Source organism: Phoenix dactylifera, chromosome 11 (assembly GCF_051530095.1).
Source record: "Phoenix dactylifera cultivar Ajwa chromosome 11, Ajwa_hap1_PhDact_Kaust_v1.1, whole genome shotgun sequence".
Lineage (NCBI taxonomy): Eukaryota > Viridiplantae > Streptophyta > Magnoliopsida > Arecales > Arecaceae > Phoenix > Phoenix dactylifera.
The window spans coordinates 29,506,699-29,531,270 of NC_143200.1; the positions used below are offsets into that span (position 1 = coordinate 29,506,699).

At 40.7% G+C, this 24,572-nt stretch overlaps 3 protein-coding genes across 4 annotated transcripts; 1 reads left to right on the plus strand and 2 right to left on the minus strand.

The window, feature by feature from the left end:
* The first annotated feature begins 813 nt into the window (after window positions 1-813).
* On the plus strand, window positions 814-8,233 carry LOC103714086 (pentatricopeptide repeat-containing protein At4g35130, chloroplastic-like). Of its 2 annotated transcripts, XM_039127810.3 has the most exons (3): window positions 814-1,085; window positions 1,226-1,295; window positions 5,714-8,233. In XM_039127810.3, the coding sequence occupies exon 3, from the start codon at window positions 5,752-5,754 to the stop codon at window positions 7,798-7,800; it is 2,049 nt and encodes a 682-aa protein (XP_038983738.3). In that variant the 5' UTR covers window positions 814-1,085; window positions 1,226-1,295; window positions 5,714-5,751; the 3' UTR covers window positions 7,801-8,233. The 2 variants fall into 2 exon arrangements, with proteins under 2 accessions (XP_038983738.3, XP_089782465.1); XM_089926339.1 differs by lacking the exon at window positions 814-1,085 and having other exon boundaries at window positions 1,133-1,295.
* Window positions 8,234-12,624: 4,391 nt separating this feature from the next.
* LOC103714088 (protein ENHANCED DISEASE RESISTANCE 2-like) lies at window positions 12,625-13,978 on the minus strand. Its single transcript, XM_008801221.6, has one exon. It carries the CDS (start codon window positions 13,739-13,741, stop codon window positions 12,782-12,784), a length of 960 nt encoding a protein of 319 aa, XP_008799443.4. The 5' UTR covers window positions 13,742-13,978; the 3' UTR covers window positions 12,625-12,781.
* A 9,217-nt stretch (window positions 13,979-23,195) lies between these two features.
* LOC103714089 (uncharacterized) lies at window positions 23,196-24,025 on the minus strand. The gene is made up of 2 exons (XM_008801222.6): window positions 23,633-24,025; window positions 23,196-23,522 (listed from the first exon to the last, which is right to left on the minus strand). The coding sequence occupies exons 1-2, from the start codon at window positions 23,820-23,822 to the stop codon at window positions 23,401-23,403; spliced, it is 312 nt and encodes a 103-aa protein (XP_008799444.1). The 5' UTR covers window positions 23,823-24,025; the 3' UTR covers window positions 23,196-23,400.
* Between the last annotated feature and the right edge of the window lie 547 nt (window positions 24,026-24,572).

Sequence of the window (24,572 nt, forward strand, 5' to 3'; positions counted from 1 at the left end):
TCATTACTTCAATTCAAAGAACTAGTGGGTTACAGAAGCTCTGAATATCAAATAATTTCTCGATCTCTCTGGTTCTCTCTTCTAAATAAAGAGAGGAAAAAAGGGCTGCCTATTGTACGAACCCCGGGTACCTTCTCAAATCTTGATTAAAATGTTTTCTATATAAAAGGTGTAAATGTTACTTGCAGTCGTAATTAGTTAGACTGGTACAAACTTTGATATATATATATATATATATATATATATATATATATATATATATATATATATATATATATGCTTTTCTATCTAATTTCCTATAGAACGGAACTATTGCATGTCACGTGCGAAGAACTAATTATTTGTATATCAATGAATTGACAGGCAGGGGTACTTTTCTGTGTTTATGGCTGAGGGGTCGACTCCATTATGGATCTTGCTTATAATCTCGACATCTGATGGGAGGTTTTATGTAAAATTACAAGTGTTAACTTTGAAGTTTTAACTAATCTCTACGGCCCAATTGTTGGGATTCGTTCACTGTATACAAACCCCTATATGCGGCATAATTTCTTCTTAAGGGGAGTCATATGTATACCATCAAAAAAAAAACAAGGGGAGTCATGTCTGCAAAAAATGCATAGCTCCAATTTGTACTAGTCCCGGTAGGCCAAGTGCCGGGTCCAGCTCAAACATGTTCATATGCGTTTTTATACATTGCACCCTGCATCACATAACTATTACATGGAAGTTTTTCAAAATAAAGACTTTTACTCGTGCTCGTGCGACCCCCACAGACGGACTAACCTAACCAGTAGTATATGTCTCAACGCTGGACATGGTACGCCCAAGATCAAATCATAGACCAAGGGCCGGGAGGATGTTTGCGTAATTGTGGTCGAACCAGCTCCTCAAGCCTCGCTCCCTTTTCTCTCGACGTGGCGAGGTGGAGTTTCGTTGGCCAGCGGCGAGGGTGCGAGCCTTTGAAGCTTTTGGAGATCTGGGCAATGGCGGAGAGGAGACCGACGACGACATCTGGACCGTGGATTCTGGATAACGCGTCTCTGTTCGTTATCGTTCTCTTGGCCGTCCACGTCTTGGCCTTGGTGCGTACCCTCTCCTCCGATCCATCGAATCCCCCCCCCCCCCCCCCACCCCTTCTCTCTCTCTCTCTCTTTATGGAGCGATCTTGTGATTCATCTCTCTTTCTGGATTAAGGAAGTATGCTTTGTTGCCTCTGTTGTAGGTCTATTGGATATATAGATTAGCTTCCCAGAAACAACCCCCGCGCAGGAAGATTCATTAGAACCATCTCTGTAAGCTCTCTCATCACTTTATCTCCTTTATTTTCCTTTGATTAGAAATAATAGTTTTTTTGAGTAGAGTGTGGAAAAATGATCTCTGATGGATTCCGATCCATTGAGATATATTTGAAGCATGATTCGTGGGAATGGTGTGTCGGAGTGCGTTTCTGTCTTTTATGTTTGGGATTTATTACATATTAGGAGGGTTTCGTGTCCTGATTTGCCCAACTTTAGTCGCGCATCCTTAAAGTTTCGCCAAAAGCTGTTATCTTGCTCCCTCTTCCTTCATAACTTTCTAGGAGAAAATAATATATGCGAATTTAGTCGAGTTTTCATTTAATGGATCTTGAATAAAGTACTATCAAGTTGGTGAGAGTAGGAGAATTCGACTTTTCAAACTTTCCTGTAAATTTAGGCTTGAATATAGATGCCCCGAAATGGTTTTATCTCATTGTTATATTGTGTTATAAGTGAGTAGTTTTTTATATGGCAATATAGATGTTGCGTTTTGTTATCTAATTGCTGAGAGAAGGTGGAGATTAGGTCCGGATGTGATGTGGGGCAGCCTTGGAAACTGGAACACATTCCATGAAGATCTTGAAAATGATGCTACAAATATGAATATTTCACAACTGAATAAAATAACTATCTTTTGGATTCATATTTTATACAGATGGCCCCCACTGCACTAAAAAAAAAACCTTGTTTAGATTCATGCTGCAGGTACAAAACCTTGGTTATATCCATGCTGCAGATACACCTTTCCCTTCCCAAATTTTTTGATCAACGATCCATGAATATATACACCTACGATCCATGAATATATACACCTTTCTCTTCCCAACTTTTTACATCGATGGTCACCAAACATTTGCTAAGATGGTATTTCCTCTCCCGGTTTAAGCAAGAGTTCAGGATTTCGGTTTATAATGGCATCAGCTCTTACTTTGATCCCGATTAGCAAAACCTCAATTCGATGCGCTCTTGGGCCAATCTATCTAGAGGCATAGACTCTGGCCAAGATTAGATGGAATGGGTGGGAATAACAGGCAGGATTGGAACCCTTCTCCATTGATTTTTTTTTTTTTAAAAAAAATAAAGTTGTTGGTTATTCGTTCAATTAACTATAATTACTGTTTATTTCCAACTTGATTTGGAGTCTCGTAATGGCATATCTCAGTCCTCCTCCAATATTTAGAATAAAATGAGTCGCTGATTCAGGTACGAGATATTATTATTAGAGCTTGGATAACTAGACATCCAACCCGTGATTGCAACTAACGACAATATTATCTTTTCTAAAAAAAACCATCAACAGTGTCACACTGCATATACAGAAAGAAACCAATTCTAACAGAATTATTTGTCTAATACTTTAATGAGAACTGTTGCTTGTATCAAGGCTCATCCATCAACATCTACTTCTCAACAGCATGCGGAAATAACAATATACAGAAAGAAATCAATTCTAAAAGTATAAGTTGTGCAGCGTTTTAATTGGAATTATACTTTCCAAGGAACATCTGTATGAAATCAATCTTGATAGAGGGAACAGAGAATTGATTCATCTTGATGTGTACCCAAAATCAGGCTTGGAATCCAGAAGCCCCATCGTGTTCATGCATCGCTGTCTTGCTTAAAAATCTTCCTGTTCACATCAATAATTTGCGCAGGTAGATATTCAATGCGATCATACACAAGAAATTAAATGAAAGTCAAACACAGGAAAAACTGGTTTCTTATCCTATGCTGCAGAACAAAAATGAGCAGGTTATATCAAGCTTGCTTGTTTACAATCATGCTTGAGCAAACAAAATCACATTTTTTAGTAGAGATTTTACTGAAATAATGTTTGGGCAAAATCCAAGCAATGAATTGAAGGTTCAACAAATAATGTAGATATTGCTGCATGACTGATTCAATCTTTTCCATAATTATATTTATCTATTTATTTATTTTTGTTTGCTGATTAACATTCTAAAGGCTAGTTATATTTGAAGCCAGTGTCGATGCATTTCACATGAGGTAAGATATTCATATCTTACTATGTAGGAACGAATATGTTCTAAATGAGCTTCATTCTTAGTGAATCATGGCTTTCACTAGAGCTTTTAGTCAAAATAACACAGAAGTTTTTTATTCGCCCCTGAACATGGTCTACGTGATTATTCTGGTAAAAGACATTCGTATGAAAACCAATAAGGAAGAAAATTTGAAGAGAGAAGGTTGTTACACAACGACAAGTAGGTATCTCCTTTACCACACCGACTGAATGGGAGTCTTATTTTGTTACCCAAGAAAGAGACTTGGTTACACGACAATTAGGTACAAGATTCAAATATGAAAAGCCCAACTGATGACTCTTCTCTGGTTTCTCTAGTCAACAAAAAGAAAAAATGTGCTTCAATAACTCTTAGACTCATCAATGAGCTGATCTTTCATCACATACAAATAGTAACACTACAAAATATATATAGCATGCTATTGCAATGAGAAATGATTTTGCTTTAACCAAATCATGTAAAGGACACATAGAACTTTGGCACTTGATGGTCAAAAGAGATGAATGTTACATATTGCAAAACACAACTTTCCACAATTATGAAAGCTAAACTCAAAATTAGTGGCCTATTATATAATTAACAAAAGGAAACAAAGGCTTTGAGCTAAATGAGAAAGCATCAATACCAGCAAATGACAATAGTCATGCAACACCATATTTTCCTTCTCCCACAACATTCTAATCCGAACTCAAGGAAAAAGTATGTCTTCCTTGTGACAACCCTTATACCGAGCACATAGTTATGTGCTGGCATTACCATTCTGAGGCATAATTGGATAGTTGCAAAATGTAGATGCAATTACACAAATAGAAGGACTAAAGCCTTTCTTGCAAAGGTTTTCTAAAAATTTAAAATACTATCCAGGTGATATCAACAAAAGGAAAGTCAGAGAAGAAGTGAAGCATAAAGAAAAGGATATCTTACAAAATTGGGTGCAAGATGCAGTGAAAATCCAGTGGTTCTAAAAGAATTGCATCACGATCCTTCTACCAGTAAACTAACAATAATGAAAATAACTCCATCCATTATATTAAGGTAAGGCGAGTTGAGATGCCATAGTTAAGGTCCACAGAAGGTACTTGATTGAATTACATTGAAATAAAGATCGTAATTGAAGGTTATATATATATTGAGTAGTCTGGGTGCATTTATAATTGTTATAACCCAGTTAGTGAGACAGTCTCTAAAAGAACTGCAGAATTGCATCACAATCCTCCTACCAGTAAACTAACAGTAAGACAAATAACTCCATCCATCATATTAATGTAAGGCAAGTTGAGATGCCATTGTTAAGGTCCATATAAGGTACTTGATTGAATTACATTGAAATAAAGATCGTAAACCCAGTTAGCGAGACAGTTGGCACTGGAGTCTAGTGAGATACTTTAAATTTATTCAAGAAGGGAAGAAACATTGTTTTACTTTATCTATAATATGTTTCTATTGGATCTCTCGGAAGCTTATCTATAGAGTTATTTATAGATAGATAGATAGATAGATAGATAGATAGAACTTATCTATAGAATGTTGTTCTCTTAGCCTTCTGTATAAAATATGGATCCAAAAGATATTTATTTTACTCATTGCCTATGATGCGAAATATTCATATTTATAGCATCATTTTCAAGATCATAGATAGATAGAACTTATCTATAGAATGTTGTTCTCTTAACCATCTGACGTGGGGCAAGGATGGTGGATTTTGGATGACATCTGCAACTAAGAAAAGTAGGGCAAAAACTCAGAAGCGCTTAAACCCGTACTAGAGTTCACGCTACTTACCCAGCCAAAACTAACATAGCTCTAGAGGGTGCAATTTCCCTACATGGGACATGGTTGCAGGCTACAGAGATAAAAGCAAGTCTAACTGCAATTGGGTGGAGATGGAGTCAATATAGACAGACCCGAACCCATTGATGGGTCCAGATTGTCGGGCTCATGTAGTTAGACTAAGTCTAGCTCGAATCACAACTTTTGTAAAAATTTTGAAGCAATCTAGCTTTCTCTGAAAAAGGAGAGAAATTCATTGCGAAGTTCTAAATCTTGTTTAATTGCTTTTTAAGAGCTTATTTCGAGTTTGACTTTATTTATTTTTTTTAAATAGCTATTTTTACTTTTTAGTAGTTATTAAATTTTATTTTTTATTAATTTTTAAATTTGAGTAAGAATCAAAAATTTTAAAAGATTTTTAGTGCCTCCTTTAATATGGCGTAAGAAAAAATTGAGAAAGGGAGGGCGATTTTTTTTGTTTTTTTTTTTTTTTGAGCAGTGAGGGAGAGCTTTTATTATAACTCAATTTCAATAATAATTTTTTTCTCTCTCCTAATTATTGCCATCACGCCCTCACTACGACCACCTGAAAACCAGTTCATTCCCTGGATCTCAACCCCTGCACTTTTTCGTCCATGCTACATCGATGCAAAGAATATCTACAGGTCCAAGTCTTGACCCTGCACAGAGGATTCCGTTCAATCTCCAGAGTCCAAAATCGCATCTTTTTGACTGCTGGATTTCGCGGGCTTACCGATACCATCTCAGAGTTCAAGGCCTTGTCAAAACCCGATGCATTCCATTGGAATTCAATCATCAAAGCCCATGTCGATGCAGGGCTTTTTGATGCTGCTCTCTCCCTCTTCTCTGCTATGCGAGAGGCGGGTGCTCGGCCCGATCACTACACGTTTCCTCTTGTCAACCGTGCCATCTCATCCCGGACGGAGCACTTTAAACTCGGGGAAGCAATCCACTGCCTTGGAATTCAAACAGGTTTTGGCAGTGATATCTATTTCTGCAATACAATGATAGAAGTGTATGCGAGGAGCGATTTTATCGGGTTAGCTCGCCGGCTGTTTGATGAAATGCTTGTTAGAGATGTAGTTTCTTGGACCTCCATGATCTCAGGTTATGTTGAGATTGGAGACACTCAGGAACCACTTCGGCTATTCCATGAAATGCAGCGGGAGGGTTTGGAGCCCAGTTCGGTGACGCTAGCAGTCATACTACGAGCATGTGGTGTTGTGGAAGATGTGGTTGGAGGGAGTCAATTGTTTAGCTTTGTAATTAAGAAAGGGTTTGAAAGTCATGAGTTGGTGCAGAATTCACTCTTGATGGTGTTCAGCAAAGCTGGTTGTTTCAAAGAGATGAAGGAACTCTTTAGTAGGATTCAGATGAAGAGTGTTGTTTCATGGAACATTATAATGTCGGCGAATTACTCGATGGGTGATGTTTCCCAAGTAGTTCATTGTTATGAAAAGATGAAGACCGAGCTGATTCCGAGCCATGAGACACTTACTTTGGTTATCTCAGCATTTGCGAAGTGTGGGGACCTTCACCAAGGCCAGAAGGTACATTGTTATGCAGTGAAATGTGGGCAGATTGACGCGGTCTTGGAAGCTTCTCTTGTGGATTTTTATGCCAAATGTGGAGAATTGGCATTGGCTATCCAGCTGTTTGAAGAGATTGAAGTGAAGACCAGCACTTCATGGAGTGTCATGATGTGGGATTTTATCCAACAAGGCCAGTTCAGAGATGCTATTGATCTGTTTCAGAGAATGCAGAGTGCCGGTTTTGAGCCGAGTGCCGATGTTATACGGGGCCTGGTTCTCTCATATACCCATTTAGGTGCTTTGAGATTAGGTAAAGGAATCCATGGGTACTTGATAAGGAACAAGTTGGGCATGGACTCAGATGACAAAAACTTGGAAACGTCCATCCTTAACATGTATGTGAAGTGTGGAAGCATCATCCTAGCACAAAGGTGTTTCGATCTTATGGTTCTCAAGGATACGGTAGCATGGAGTTCAATGATTGAGGGATATGCAATTCATGGGCTTGGATCGGAAGCTTTGAGATCATTCCACCAAATGCAAGAGGAAGGAATCACACCAAATGGCGTTACGTTTCTGAGCTTGCTATCTGCTTGCAGCCACTCGGGACTTGTGAGCCAAGGGCGCAAGGTGTTTGATTGCATGACTAGAAATTATGGGATCAAGCCTGATTTAAACCACTACACTTGCATGGTGGATTTGCTCGGCCGATCAGGGAAGCTTCATGAAGCTTTAGAGGTAATTAACTCCATGGATGCTGAACCTGATGGTCGAATTTGGGGTGCTCTGCTTGCCTCCTGCAGGACATATTCAGATGGTAGACTTGGCAACTACGCAGCCCAAAAAATTTTTGATTTAGAACCAGACAATGTTGGTTATCATGTTGTCCTGAGCAACATCCATGCTAGCACTGGTAAATGGGATGTTACCGAGAATATTCGGAAGTTTATGGGTGAAAAGGGTTTTATAAGGAGACCAGGTTGGAGTTGCATAGAAGACAAGGGTGGGCTTCAGATGTTTGTTGCTGGGGACAGATCGCACCCACAAGCAGCCGAGATCTATGAAGTCTTGGGATGTCTGACTAGGCATATAGAAGAAATACATGCTTTCGAAACATCTCGGAATGATTGATCTTCTTTCATGACCTCGATAGTTGGATTGCACCTCACACAGCTCTCAAAGCACTCTGAACACTCTCATGGCAGTCTCATTCATCCTCCTGCATAGATTTTGAAGCGGCCATTGTGCGATCCAAATATGGATTTGTGCGAAGAAAGATGAATCCTTCTTTCGTGCAAAAGATAGAACCCATGTCCATCTTGGGTTGAAATGCCCGAACTTTTTTAAGACAGCCCAAAGGCTGCTGCTTGCTTCTCTTCCAGGTAACGGAGCACCGGAGCTGTAATCAGGAGCATATTTAACCGTGTATCATCTCTTCTAAATCACTCCACGTTCTGCAAATCTTATTCAGATTCTGGGAGGCAGCTGTCCCCTGCCACAGAGTTAACAATTTTTTGATTTTTTTGGATATACTTATACTAGATTTGCATGATTCAGGTACGCCCATTGAATGTGTCCCGTGGTCGCACCCCGTAAAAAGAAAAATTGTTGGCGTCTTAACCAGGAATCGAATTCAAGCGGCCCTTCAATTCCTAGGGTGACATGGTCAAATTTAGACGCACGAAAGTAGGATGTCAGCCTCTGACCAAAACTTCACCTCAAAGCCTTGCCTTGTTAACACGGTGAAGAAGAGGCACTAAATCGGGGATCAAGAGCGTCCAAGCTATGAACTGAAGAGCCAAAACCAGAAGAAAATTGAGACAGGACTAATAAGAGATGATAGATTATCCAAAAGCTTGAATGGTCATGGTAAATAGGTTGCGAGTTCCGCAAGCTTAAGTCGAACTTGTAACTTCTCCAAAGAAGAGAGAGTAGCCAACCGGCTAAGCTATAACTCCAATTGGATTATTGGACCAAAATAAAAACATTCCACAAATTTAAAAGGACGAAAATTAAAATGTTTTAGAATTATAAAGACCATACGATATCATGGCATAAGCTGCCATAACCCAAGATTTTACCATTGTAATGAGCCAGAGTACTTAAATGTCGCCTCTCTTGGCATACCTGAAAAGCAATTGGTATTTGCATGAAGTACAAAGGCTCAAGTTATGGACCACCAAGTTCTCTCGAAACTTCATAATCATACTATCTCCATTAGTTCGCCATTACCGAAGCCGCTGGCAACTGGGCTTCCTTGTTTTTTTGGGCCAAAAGCAACAGGCTTCTTTCAACCACGGCATAGGCACCGGAGACAAGCCTTTGGTTGGGATAATAAGCCGCAGCAGCACTTCCCAAGAAAACTTCGCAAGTAAAAACGCTGACTCGGGCCTATTTGAGATTACTATGAGCAGTATAGCTTTTAGAAGTAGATTTTGTATAAAAAGTTATTTGTTGTTCGATAATTATGTATTTCTAAAGTATTGTGACATTTAACATATGTTTAATAAACAAAATAAGCAAGTGTTTTTGGTATAATAAAAAATATTGTATAGTATTACATAGTGGAGTATGGTATAATATAATATTATATATTATTACATATTAAAATATTATTATTTTTTATAAAAATATTATAATATAGTGTATATAATATTAAATACTATAGCATAATAATATAACATAATATGATGTAATATAATATAGTAATGTATTATTAATAGTACAATCTTATTGCAATATAATATAATATATTATGATTTTAACATAATAATACACATAATAATATTATAATATAATACAGTAATATAAAATAAGATAATGGATTAGAATCTAAACTCCTCGTCTCTCCTTCCCTCAAACACTACACAAGCATGAAGCACATGCTATACTCTTGCATAAATTAACACCTCGAAGCACTCCCAACCAATAATTTTGGAACTTTTTTTTTTCCCTTCCCGAATCACCTAAAAACTAGTGATACTTCTTGACCTGGACGGAAGTTTAAAACTTCCTTTATCTATCAACTTCTGCATTGGCCTGACACCATGCATGCAGCATAGCTTAACTATATATTAAATTCGAATGCCAGATGAGCCGACTCATTGCACTATAAGTTGCGTATCCAACAGGGCTAGGTTTTCCCTTATTTTATTTGGTTAAGGAGCTGTCTAATTGGATTATCCAGCCTATCATAAGGGAAATTATATCTGACACAGCATGCACCATAAGGTTGTATACGCGGCTAATCACAACCGCTCGTTTCCATAACGGCGCACTAAGTAAGTGTTTGATGAATAAAGCCTACTGGAATGAGCAGCTGTGATTCCCGGCATCCATACTCTTAGAATATAATTTCTTTTATCAGGACCACCCACGCTCAGTAGAGACCATAAAGCTTGTTACCAGATCAACAAACATGCATTTAAACAACTTGAGCAGAGGACATATAAAAAATGGGAAGAGCAATTCTAAAGAATGCTTTCATCTTGGGAGGGACCTATAGGATAAATTAGAGGGCTCCAAAGACATTTCATAAAGTACGTCGGTGAGGGATGAGGAAGAAAATAAAAATGCCGCGATTAGGAAGCAAAGGGTGATTTGTAGAAAGCAATCACCATGGCCCGTACGCAAGAAGCATGGAACCAGAAGCAGGAAAGACATCACGCGATAGATTTTAGAGCATTATCATTTTATTTTTTAGAGAATAATTGTTTCATTTGGAAACCAGAAGGAAAAAAAAAGAATGTATATATTTCTGAGGATAACATTGCTCGCTTGGGAGCCCTCACTCCGAGCTTCCTCAAGGTAAATTTCGATGGATGTGTACTGAATGGCCGGAGCAGGAGAGAGGCGGGCTTCATGATCAGAGGTCCGAACTCCAGAGTGATTGCGATTAAGGACTACCAGATCTTCGACATCTCAATTTCGAAGGCGGAGTTGAGGAGCAGCCTGCTCCGGCTTGAGTTATGTCCAACGTTTTTTGCCTGCATGTGTTGTAGTACTGGAGGACGATTCGACGACAGTCATCGGTTGGATCCAGCGGAGTGCTGGTGGTGTGAGCGATAGCCATATGCTGCTCAGGAACATTTAGGCTATGGTGTGTAAGACTGCAAATGGGTCGGGTCGACCCGAAACCCGACCCGGCCTGATACGCGTAGATCCGAATTTTAGGACCCGCAGGCTTGGGTCGGATCCTAAAATTAGACTCGAATCATTTTTTGGGTCGGGTCTAGGTTTACAGAACGGACCTAATCCGATCCGAATGGACCCGAAGAGAGAAAAAGATGGGCAAAAAGCAAAAAAGAGTTTTTTTTTTCTTTTTTTTTAATGTGGGTCATGGCACTATTGGTCCATCAGAGTCCTCTCTCGATCTATTACACTGTTGATATCTATGGTGTCTCAGTAGCTGGCTTTTTTTTTTTTTTTTCTTCTGTTTTTTTGTTTCTGTTTTTTTAAACTTTTGCAGGGAGGAAGTGAGGGAGCACCGAACTGAATATGGGTCACGTGCCAGTTTTCTGCAATGGAATTGGATTTTGGAAGAAGGTCTGGGATTTTTTTTGCCCTCATGAGAGGGGAGCTGGGAGACACCAAGTTCCGTCCAATCAGTCATATGGGCAAAAAATAGTGTGATTTGAAATTCAATGATGATGGGATGGATCCAGAGTGAGACAAGTTCCGAAGCTGCTTATCCGCTCATGCATGACATCCGAAGAAGCTCGAGAGAGCGTGTTTCCAAAGTGCTACAAATTGGATTTGTGACGAGTAATTATAGGGGGGTGCTTTGGATCCGACTTATCAATAGTCCAAATTATATTGAGTAATGTTCTGTTTTTCAATTGTATTGGATGTGTACATACTAGGCATTTACACATTTATAATCCATTCTTCTGATAGAGAGAGAGAGAGAGAGAGAGAGAGCAATGTAGAAATATCTGTCTCATGCCAAGCATCGGAATCAAAGACAGAGGGACAAGCCTTTTCAGTCTCTTTCATCTGTTCAATATGAAAATCCTCTTGTTTGACTCTGAAGATAAAAGAAATGGCAGGAAGTCATTTAACTTGTCTATTATTGCGGTGAGTCCAACATCAACAGCCTTTTCAGCGTTTTCATCCTCTCCCTTTCTCAACAACATTAGCTTAATAAAATCTCATGCTAACAGGTTTTATAGATTTAACACCAATTGATGGTATAGAGGCTTTCAGGAAATGGGCTTTTACTTCTACTTCTTCCTTAAGAATCAAAAATCAAGGAAGATTTTAAGAGCTAAATTCATTTGGCTCATTCATGCAAAACTTGTTTCGAGTAATTGCCTATGTATTACAACAGAAAACATTCAGTAACACCTTAGTAAACCTAATTTAGCCATCCATAGCCCCTCCTGCAATCTTCAAGTCATTCATGTAAACCTCGTTTTGAGTAACTGCATATGCATTACAACCTTACGTCTCTCTCTCTCTCTCTCTCTCAAACCTTTCCTCTACTGTGGTAATATATAATAACTATCCTTGCTCGTCTTCCAGCCCTGATCTAATGAACATAATGTCACATAACAATGCTTTCCACTTTCTACAAACCGAGAGAAAAATCTGATCTTTTCCAACAGCTAAACAAGTGGAAGGCCACTGTCCTTTCCGTGTCACAAGACGGACAAAGAAACCGTCGACAGTGGATGACATCTAAGACGGGTTTCATGATGTATAACGAGACAAAGGAAGCCCACCAAACGGAACATCAAGATCATCACGGTTTCGCCTAGAAGATTCCCGCACCAGCAAAACAACTCATAACTAATAATATGGAAGAGAATCTGTGCAATCCCTATTCGTAAGCATGATTAAGAATCGACAAATGATTGGAATATTTCTCTACCGCTGTTGAGGGAGGGAGGGAGAGCTAGCTAGAGAGAGAGAGGAGGAGGAGGAGAAGGAGATGATCAAACAGCAAATGCCAAGTGGACATCAAAAAATAAGACTAATAAATGGATCATCCGGCAAGCATAAAACAATCTCCAGCGATCTCTCCCCGAACTGAAAGATTATTGTCTACGAAACCTAAAAACCGGGCCTTTTAGAGCAGAACGGCTAAAGATTGCATCTTTTTTGCTAAAGATTACATCTTTTTCGATAAAACAAACGACGAAGAAGGGGAGAATTTGTAACCATCCTCCTCGCGCTCCTTGGACGCCCTCGGGCTCTGGCTGTGGTGATTGACCTTGGCCACGACCCGGAACCCGGGCTTCCCGATCTCCACCGCCTTCCCCCGTGTCTCCACGTAGGTGGCCGACCCCATCTCCATCCGAGCCACCCTAACCGCCCCGATCAGCCGCTCCGGCAGTTCCTCCTCCGCCTGCGCCTCCACCAAGAACCCCATGTCGATCGTCACCGCCGTCACGTAGCCCAGAGCCAGGTGGAGGATCGCGTTGGCGATCGCCGAGCTCCCGATGTCGACGTCGATCTCGAGATAGTTCTCCCCGCGGTGGTAGCTGCAGGTGAGCGCCTTCCCGAGGAGGCAGGCGGCGTAGTTCCCCACCGCGGCCTTCACGATCCACGGGCCATCGACGATCCGGTTGACGATCTTGAAGCGGGCGTTGCGGAAGGCGTCGTCGCCGTGGACGAATCGGTAGAAGAGGGAGCCCGGGGGGACGGGGTCCTCGGCGGCGAAGTAGAAGACAGCGGAGTGGCACTCGCGGCCGGGCACCTGGAGGTTGACGGCGAAGAGGAAGGCCTTGCGCGAGAGGCCGAGGGCCTGGGCCCGGCAGAGGGCGGCCGCCACGCGGTTATCCGGACGGCCGAGGACGTTGTCGAGGCGCGAGGCGGACCGGAGCCAGTCGACGCCTGCGGGCTTGAGGAGCCAGTTGCCGGAGGGTGTCTTCAGGCGGCGGGAGAAGTAGTGGCGGCTGCGGAGGGCGAAGAGGTCGCCCGGTGGGGAAGCCCAGCCGTTGGATCCCGTTTGGAGGTCCACGTGACGAAGCGATCCGCCGTTGATCGCCTCAAACCGCCAGTCGTAGGACTCCTCCCCGGACTCCGGCGTGGGTGCTCCAGCCCCGGGTTTCTTCGTCGTCAGGCACATCTCCGGCCAACCTTGGTTTCTCACTCTCTCCTCTCCCTTATCTGAGTGCGCCTCTTTGCCTCTCTCTCTCTCCCTCTCTTTCTCCAGCTTCACGGTAAATAAAACAGTGCCCCGTTGTGGATGAAGTTACGAGGATGCCATTCCAATTGGGGGGGTGGAATCCGGACCTGGGCGACGATGAGTACGTGTCTCCAGTGTACCGTTTTTAAAACTTTATATGTTTAACCTGCAAATAAAGAGAACGCGACGCGTGGAGTAATGGCATGGGGCAGAATCTGGTCTTCTACCGTACATTGAACTGTTACCTACTCGATTTCTGACACGCGTCTACTGTGACCATGAGTTTGTACGTGGAGGGCTCGGGTTGATAAAGCTGGGAATCTTTTGTGATGGGAGGAGGAGCGGATGTGATGGGATCCCTACACTGTGGGGCAGGTGGGCTGGGCTTCGCGACCTACCCGTTTCCGACACTCTCTTTTTCGCACGGTCAACATCAGTGTCGACTTTTAGCCTCCGATCAGAACTTATTTACGAAACATGCAATTAGGGGACAGTGCCAGTGCGACGCTTCATTGCATTGCGCACGGACCTCGAAACAAGCAATTCTAAAATAATTATAATTCAAAGACAGATAACAAAATTATAATAAAATTCAGAAAGAAGATATTTATGCTCGACTTAAACCAACCTGGTTCCATATTTCTTTCCCCTCCTCCGCTCGCTCGCTCGCGCTCGCTCTCTCTCTCTCTCTCTCTCTCTCTCTCTCGGCAAATAATTCGTACAATATGTATATGAACATATCTAATAAAAATAGAAAACAGAATATCATAGAGCTTCCGAGATAGCTCCCCATCTCCAACCCATAAGGTGCTACTGGCGTAGTTGGCCACATAGACGGCCACCCAATCCGCAGCTCTGTTGGCTTCTCTAAATACATACATAGCCTGAACGACCCCTCCATCCCTCATTATCATTCAGATGTTTCGAAGCAATGGATGGTCGCAGTCGGCAGCTCTCGAACCCTTGGATCCAGCTGATGACCGTGGTCGAGTTACCTTCCAGAATAACTAAACTAGTTAGTAGCATTCTCCGAACATGTCGAAGGTCCATCCAGGCAGTTCTCAGCTTCGTACAGGGAACCGTGATGTCGAATAACTGGCAGGCACTCGCTGCCACTATCTTGAAATTTGGGTTCCTAATGATGAAATCCGCTTTTTCCCTTATGCCTCCATTCAGCACGGACCTACAAAGTTGATCTTGAAGAAGCTTGAGGATGGAGGCTCTCAAGTGAAGAACATCGTATAGGGTGCTGCTAGGGCAAAATGAGAACCTTAAATATTCCAAGCTGTCAAAGATTCTTTTGAGAAGAAAATATCACTAATTTCCGCCGCCTGCGTCCAGACGTTCCCTGCTACGAGCGTCGGTGATATGGTGTGCTTCCTAAAAATACGAATATTTTTTGCCAGTCAAATCTATTATGTTGTATAAGTTGCTCTAACAATTTTTTTGATGTGGGAGTGACCTGCTCGACCACTGAGAGATGGTTCGTAAGAACTGCTCCCTGACTCCAAACCCGGTAGGAAGCGGTCCTTTGTATTGTTTATATTCTTTATATATCACATACTGCGGAGGGAGAAACTGTATGTTTTCTTCTATTTGATTGGACTTGGTTGGGAGCTTCACGAGGGCTGACCAAACTGCTCCAACCAACCTCTGGGGGAGGTAAAGGAGTAAGTCGAGCATTGAATTGACGTAGACAATAGAAAGAATACAAGCACAAGAAAGGGAGGTACGGTTGGGTGTAGTGACAACTGTCATCTATCCTGGTGCTGTCCATGGAGATGTATAGTATCATCGACGTGACACATGATATTGATGATGGGAGATCCCTTGCATCTCCTCCTGCTCTCGTGGACAAAGATTGGGATGATGGGATCCAACGCTTCCAACGCTGGGAAAAGGACGAGGCATTCCAGACTCCCTTTCTTTGTTAACCAGCACAAATTAGATCCATATTGGACTAAATACTAAAAAAACCCAACCGGCTTCAGCCTAATAATATAAAAAAAATAGAAAGAGATCGAAATAGGAGACCACGATACTCCATCTGAGCATCCACTATTCGGAGATAAGGATGCCGCCACAAGCTTTTCGGAGCTTGTACGGACGATCGACGACCATTGTGAACTGTCGGCCCATCGCCATGCTCATTCCTCCTTCGGTGCCTGTAAGATCTACCATCGCCATTGCCAACTAGCTCATTTACTCCTTTCATGTTCTTCCTTCAAGCCGGGCCCTACTTCCTTAGTTTTAAATCCGGTGCTGGTATGCACAATTTTTACCAGTATATTTTATTGTTCATTACGTGCACCGGAAAGATTCGATCTGTTCACAGATTGCCACCATCTCCAGCCGCGGCTGTGGTCCTTGGCCATCGTCGTCATTGCTGAGGGCTCCGCCATCGTCAACTCCACCATGCCTAACCGCCAGATCCCCGTCACCCACCCCTCGGCCTCTTCCTCCTCTTCCCTCTCTTCCTTCTTGTTTTCTTCTTCTTATTATTAATTCTTCTTTTCTTCCCATTTTATCCTTATTTATTTATTTATTTCAAAAAATTTGATTCCTCTTAGTTAGATGCAGGGATGACCCACACCATTGATAACCAAAATCAGATCCCTAATTGAACCTAAATTGAGATTCTCTCTCTTCTTCCTCTTTCTCTCTCTCTCTAGACGGGCCTAGAGATCATTGTTTAAAATTCTATCTTCCTTTGTTCGAATCCAAATTAACCCCACGATAGAGATGATGTAGGACTTAAAGTCCTACTTTCAAGATTTTTCCATTTTGTTCTATTTTTGTTTTAGAAATTCAAGTTGAGCAGGTTGAAAAAAAAATATTTCTTCTTTTCAATCGGATTACTTCTATGATGGGGTTCTCCCTAAAAGGGTCTTTTCCCTTCGTCACGGTATGGTATATATGGAAGCGTTCCCATTCCATTTCTTCCCGGTAGATAGGCGTGACGAAGGTGTAATTACAAAATAGAGATCGATCATCTCCATATATCCAACAGCTGGTATCGTATGTCGTTGGAAGGGCGGTTATATTTGAGAGGTCTAAGCAGTAGTCTCCTGGGCCTCCGTTTGTTAACAAGGGACACTCGCAAGACAAGGTATTTTGCTTTTCACGTAATATAACAATGTGCACATAGAACTAAAGCTAGTACTAGAACCATGTGCCTCATCTAAGACTCTTGTTAATGGGCACAAAAGCGCGCTCAACCTACATCAAAATAAGAAGGCTCGACGTTGATCAGCTTTCTTCTTTCCTTTCCTTCCGCTCTCTAAGCAGAGTTTGGAAGCCATTCTCGTACATTTCACTTTCCTAATTCCTTTGGCAGCATGATGCCAATTCCGCTCTAGAGCCAGAATCTAGTGGCGGTTCCTTACTGCTACAGAGGAGCAGAATTGCGTGGGGACGAGAGCCCTTAGGCCGAAGTCCATGGAATGTGTTTATCTTTTTTATGGTTGAGGAGGGACAAGGCAGCTTACAGTGAGGAAGGAAATACAATACATAATCCCCATTTCGACCTCAACCTGTGTCATATCATAAAAGTCCTCATTCCATATAGACTGAGTTAGCTCGGGAGTATGGAAAAAGGCCCCCGAAGGAAAGTCCCTTTCAGGTTAAACTTTTTCTCAAATTCTGCTTTTGGTTAGCAGAGAAAAAGATGCACCTGGCTTGATCATGGTTGATGATCGACCTCTTCCGATGGAGGAGCGAGCCTAGCACTTTGACGGACTCCAGGGGACAAGTTTCATCGGCGAGCCTTTTTCGTTGCACGGCACTAAAGCGATTTCCTAAAGGCCTGATAGGCCTAGCGATTGGGTTGGTCAAAATTTTGCTGGAAATTGATCCAAAGGGTAAGGTAAAATTCACCGAGCCGTCCGTGATTGGCCTTAAGCTTTCTCAACCATCTCCGAAATGAATGTTCAATCAAATCAAAACACAGCTTTAAAAGGTAAATCCGAATTCCACCAACTGGTTTTGCATCCAAAGAAAAAAATATATTCTGACTCCATTGCATCATCCGCGGCCCTCCGCAAATATTTGCCTGACATGAAAGAGAATCAATCGACTACCAACATTATGATCATATAAAATAATCATAAAAGGCTGCGGACCATGTCGTTTGGCTGCCTTGAAGAGAAAGTATGTTAAAATATAATGACATCTTTAATTAGTGATTATCACCTCATAAAGCTTTATTTTGTCTGGCATTAGGTGGATAGACTTTTTATGCCCCGTCAGAGCAAAGCGAAACATAGCTGCAAGCAGCAGACGATAGTGTGATTTTGCTTTCAGATGGTACAATAATCTTGGCATCCATTTGGCATATGTTACATCTTTTGCTGAACACCCCAACAAATATCCCACATACATCATTTTGCATTGACCCACATCAAAGGCACCACACAATTCTGAAACCTGCTCTGAAATCCCTTATGAACTGACTCAACTTATGATGTCTTCTAAACTTTATGGAATTCATTTTAATACTACACAAAAGATTAACCCGAACTAGCTCCAGGATTCTACAGTTACAAAACCTTGCGGCATGTGTAAGAATATGGACATGTCGGATGATTACCTGCTAGACTTTTTTTAACCTCTATAAATACGCCAGAACTGTCTTTGAGTTTCACCAGTCAAAAGTGAACAAAAATTGTTTAACCACTTTGTCTACAATCAAGCAAACAAGGAAGCAAATATGTGGAAAGAAATGACACAATGAACTAGTGGGGCATAGCAAAAAGAGACGTTCTCAATTAAAAAGTGTCATGCAAGCTTTTCATTGTGTCAATGCGGTAACTTCACATGTTATGAGAACTTCTTGAAGAAAGGACACCAACTTAACCTTAGTAATAGCCACGTTTATCAGTTGATTGAATTGAAGCTTCAAACTTCATGCTCTTTGACATGAGAGCCAATACAGAAACCCTGAATAAAAATGAGTTGGTTGTATAGGGATAAAAATGAGTTTGTTACATGGTCCTCAATCAAGCAGATATAAATTGATGGCTAAGTAAGTTAGTAACAAATGAAAATATACCGTGGTCATTCTTATGGTTATCTCATGAGATTTTTAGTCAATTAGTGTGTGGGTGGGTCTCATCTATTTAAAATAGTCCAACTAGTCCATTAAAAATCTACTGCAACAGCGTCTTGATCAGGCATTTCATTGCAAGGATAGTAAAGCAAAGCTGTGATGAAATGGCATATCCTGGAAGCAAGAAGCCTATGACTCATGGTTTTTCTTTTATTATTTTTATCAAGTTTCGACTTCCCAAGTATGAATTTTTAAGTTTACAGCATGCACAAACTGTTCGGCAACTTAAGTTATCTTCTTCTCCGTAATATATCGCATGATCTTTCGAAGCATGATAAGGGCACAAATGTCTAAAAAACAGATATTAATTAACATCATAAAAAAGATAGACAAGACCATTGTCAGCTATATCACAGGAATCATTCTTAAATATAAAAGGAAAAATTTACATTAAACTATTTAAATTGGACTACACTGATTTCAATGAGAAGATCAGAAGACATGCATACAAGTTTTTAAGTATCAATCTATAACAAAGGTGCCAACTGGCTCCGTTGGTGGAGTCACTACGTTTTCATACCAGGAACCTCGTGATTTTGACTAGGCTCCCATCTGTCGTGATTGTCCCAAAAAAAAACGGAAAAAGGATTCCAACCTTTACCAGTATGCCATTTGATTATATGGGAAATAATGTACAGTACCAGAAAGGTACCAATACGAAGCCGATTCACCATCTTTACTTTCCTCCACCAAAAGAGTATAATGGTATGAAGGTTCAAATCTTTTAATACAGAGTTTAATGATATCGTCATTTCTTTATGACCAGACATCTTTCCAGGTTTCATCCTGGAAGATGGCAATGATGATTCAGCGGACCCTAAACAGAGCTCAAAAGGCATCCATGTAAATGATCCTTCTGACAAATGATTTCAGGCAGACGGTTGGCAAAGGAAAAGACTAGTAGGCTTGAATAGCACATTTATTAATTTTCTCCACAAACAAAAGTAATAAACTGATATGAAAATTGAATAAGCAACAGCTAAGTACGGCAGGAAGGGGCATTCACAAAAGTATTGTGATTAAGTGGATCTGAGTAAAACATTATTTCATCTTCAAAGATAATAATCATACTGTTGTCAAAACTGTTGCTAAAAAGAAAAACTCTAAATCATATCTTATATTTTCCATCCACATTTTATTGTTAAACCTTAATTCCATATTTGCCATCTCCAACTTCAAGAAAATTTGGTCTTCTCAGAGTTGGAGTTGCCACTAAACCCTCTCCATATTCCAACACAAGCTGCACTTACACTACTACCCTCTCCATGAAATAAAACATTTCTTGGGTTCTACTATCCTTTTCTTCTAGGTCCTTTCAAGCCTTGATCCATTTCTATAGACCAACTCATCCTGAATATAGTTTGTTATCATCACACTGGAATTCCACCGACCATTTCGCATCCTTCATTCATCCCTTTCAAACTACTTGCTTAGAATTTGTCTTATACATCTCTAATTGTCCTATATAGGTGCATCTCTGCACCCGTGTGGCATGCACACCCATGCATTGCCATGTGTATGTTGGCATGTGACTTCATGATCTAATGAGATAGCTAATTCCCTCCTATTGTTTCCCAAGTTTTATTAACAGGCTGCAAATCATAAAAAGTGTCTTAAATACTCTTACCATGCACAAGGAAACTATTTGTCGTTGCATCTTAGGTGTGATTAGTAGAAGGGGAAGGGAAAGGAAGAAGCGCAATGACGAATTAGAGAAACAAAAATTGTAGGATTGTGGACTTCCTTACCATTAACAACTAATGTATCAGAAGTCTCTGGAAAAAAATTTACCAAAAACCCTTCCCCTGACATTTATTAACTTGGTCAGCTAACAAAGCTGCTGAAAAAGTAAAACATAAATATCAAATTAAGTCAAATCTAAATTATATATGAAGCTTTTTGATGTTATTGACCTTCAGCAAGTTTGAAACTTTCACCCACCATCACAGAAGCCATGGAAGGTTTTAAAATGATCTATCTCATTGGAATAAGATCATCAAAATTAAAAATGAGGCTGACAATATGTGACTCATGAAGCATGCCGATGAATCTGAAAGCGCATAACATCATGTTGAGCAACTCAAAATCTATACTGTATATAACTTCTCTACTAAAAAGTAAACATCCTCGAATTAATAAATCATCCTCGACTTAAATAATAACTTCCCTTTGCATTCATGTAAGCATGAGTATGGTGGATAGAGCTTGGCATGTTAACACCATATATTACCTTTGGATTCCAACAGCACGATATCATCCTTCCCATCATCATTAAAAGATCAAGCATGTTGTCCCTCAGGCATTTGTCACAAAGCCATGGGTACCCCAAAAGGATGTTAAATAGCCAATGGAAACTATGTCACACTATCTCCTTAAAATACATGATTCTACGAAGAACTTGATCATGCACTGATGCCTACATGCAACTGTTTCATAACAGTGCTAATTGGTAGACATTATTTAGTCTAGTCAAGAAACGAGAAATAGTTTCTCAATTAATGCCACTAAGAGAAGCTTTTGCATAGAAAAAAATATTGATCGCAATATTTTCCTCTAGATGCATGAAATAGTAGCACCGGAGAAGCTATAATACATTGGTTCTTCTCTTCGGAAAGGAGGGTCCCTTTTTCTTTCACCTTTGATTGATCACAAATGCGACCGGCAAGGATATTATCCTTTAGAAAGAAATGTCATACATGAATATTGTTATATTGGAACACGAGCAGGATTGTACCTCACTATGAGATTCAGATATCTGCTCTTGTGGCCTTCTCTGCAGTGCAGCAATTTCTTGGGATAAAAGCTAATTAGAGATGAAGAATGTGGATGAAGCAAAATGATGAGCATGAAGAAGTTCACTGAGCAACCGCAAACAGTGCAACAAGTAGTTTATTGATCTTCACTTTTGGCATGATGCTCTATCAGAGCCAGAGCTCACAAACTAATGGGGCAAACACGAAGGAACAAGGAGGGAAAAAGAAAAACAGGAAGGGAGGAGAAAAAAGGGGTCCCCTATAATCCAGAAAGGAATCCATGCTTAAGGGAAATTAAATGCAATCTATCAAGTGTAATATGTAATTCATAATTCTGTGTTCTAAATCACGGGGATGACCTCTCCCTTGAGAGAAATGGAGCAAACTACTTAAAGCTAGAGCAAGGTCAATCAAGTCCGGTAGATCCTAAGCAAATATATACAAAAAAAAAATGCTAAAATTATCCTTACATTAATCAGACAATCACTATGACGATATGACCTTGTGCTCAAATAGTAACCAAAGTTTGAAACACATAAAAATAATTTATCAAAATCAATAACGAGGAAGTGTTGGAGGCATAAGTTAGACTTTTAAGAAGGGACCACAAGCATCCATTACGTTATGCCTCTGGAAATGCAACAAATTCCAGAGACCTGAAAATTACTTACTCATCTTTGAAACTTCTCATGAATTCATTCTCAACACCATTATTGAGACCTGATGCTTTCGATGACTCTGAACATAGACTTCAAGACAAAATGCCATGAATCCCTTGTAATCTTTGCCTTGATGCAACATCTTGGTTTTAGGCACCAGAGCATATTAAGGTTAGCTGGGGAGAATGTTTTAGACGAAAAGGGAATATGATGAAGGAAAGATGAAAAAGAAGGAAAAAAGAACAATGGAAAAAAGCATGTCCAAACCCAATAGTCTTTGAAAAGTATATCAAAGATTTGACAACCCCTTCTCTCGGAGGCTAAGTACATCTGTAAGAGTAATGACATTTATTGATGTAAAGAGCAAGCGACACGCATGCATAAGTGAATTCTAATGGATCATGTGAAGCTATAGAAGACTTAATAACTGCAAATATGGATTCAACACCCATTTGGCAGGATGGACATTGAGACAATAGTTTACCTGAACCACGGTGAAGCATTTGATTGCATAATTTGAGTGGCTGCAATGTGTTATGTGATACTAAATTATTGCCAAAAGTGTTCATTGGTAAGATAATATTTCGTATATAGGGGGCTAACATGGGCACTGCCACAGTATCACTGCTCATTATGATACACAGAGCTGGAACCAATAAAAGAAATATTCTCCCCATCATATTGAATACAGCATAGCAAAATCCTCCTATAGAAACCTTCAGCTTCAAAATGCGGATCTAATTTGATCTAGTTTACAACTCATGTTTTGTCGCTGTGAATCCGATCATAAGAATGATAGCGCTAATCACAAATTAAGCGCTTTGCTTACTAGAGAGTCAACGAGCAGATTAATACTGAAGAAATTAGAGAATAAGTAAACAGTAGCGGCTACAAGCCCAAAGATTTTCACTATAAACATTATTTATTTAATAGATTGTTACAATTTCCCTAAAAAGGGCTATAAACAACAGTATCCAGTATCTTGAATTAGTTATGTTTTATAACTTTGCTTTGTATCAAAAGATCCCCGAAAGAGCTACCAAATCAAGACATCAAAAGAGAGCAAGAAAAGAAAACCCCTCAAACTGGCGGTATGTTGGCGTAGGAGAAGCCCTTGTACCCCTTGTACGCGAAGTACGCGATCCGCGTGTAATAGAACCCCGGTACGAAGAGTATCGACCCCAAAATCGCAAAGAAAACCCCTAGTTATCCCCAAGCAAGAATAAGGAAACCGATCAGAAAGAAAAGCAAGAAAAGAGAGAAACCCTACCTAGGGTTCATAGAGGAGGGAGGGATGGGGATTGGGGAATACCGTGGGCTCGGTCGCCGCCGACCTTGTTGGAGGCCATGAATATGCCGACGACGATGCCGAGGGTACCGAAGACGAGGAGGGAGACGGCGAGGCCGATCTCCTTGACGGGGGGCCGGTTCTGGACCACGTACGAGGTCTCCATCATGATGTCCTCGTCCGAGATCGAGAACGCGTGGTCCACGTACGCCATTGGAGACCTCACCTACGAGCCCTTCTCTCCCTCTCTAAAATCCCAAATCCTTATCTTTGGAAAAGACAGGAGGAGTGATCAAAGGCGAGGCCGCAGAAGAGAGCGGATGTTTCCTTTTTTTCCCGCTGCTGATGTCGGAGTTCGAGCAAAGAGGGGGAAGAGAAACAATTGCGTGCCAAACTAAAAGAGGCGGTGATTGGTGAATCCAATATAAACAGCCTATGAGTTATCAATTAGGATGGAAGGTAGAGTAACAGCACCAAGTCATTAAAGACGCAACAGCATGGCCTCTGGCCGGCACGTGGATCTCGAGATCGTGACTTGGTGACCCATCCTCCGCCGGTCGATTTGGATAAGGTCCGAAGTGTTGACCCGTTTGGTCTTGTCCGCAAAGAGGCCCAAATGGATGGACATAAAATTCTCGGAGCTATGCGACGAGGTTTGCTTGTTTTCTGATTCTAGCTCGGCTTTGTGTGTCTCAAATCTGCAGCTACTTGAACAAATCAAATCCGGCAAAATGCAACGCAACTTATTTTTGTGGTCTGTTTTATAACGCCATATATTAATACATATATATATATATATATATATATATATATATATATATATATATATATATATATATATATATATATATATATATATATATATATATATATATTGTATACCATCAACGAATTTAGTTGGTGCTCATGCTCATCAAATGCGGTTCCACGGGCCACCGGTGACAAGGTAAACCACTGGCTCCTT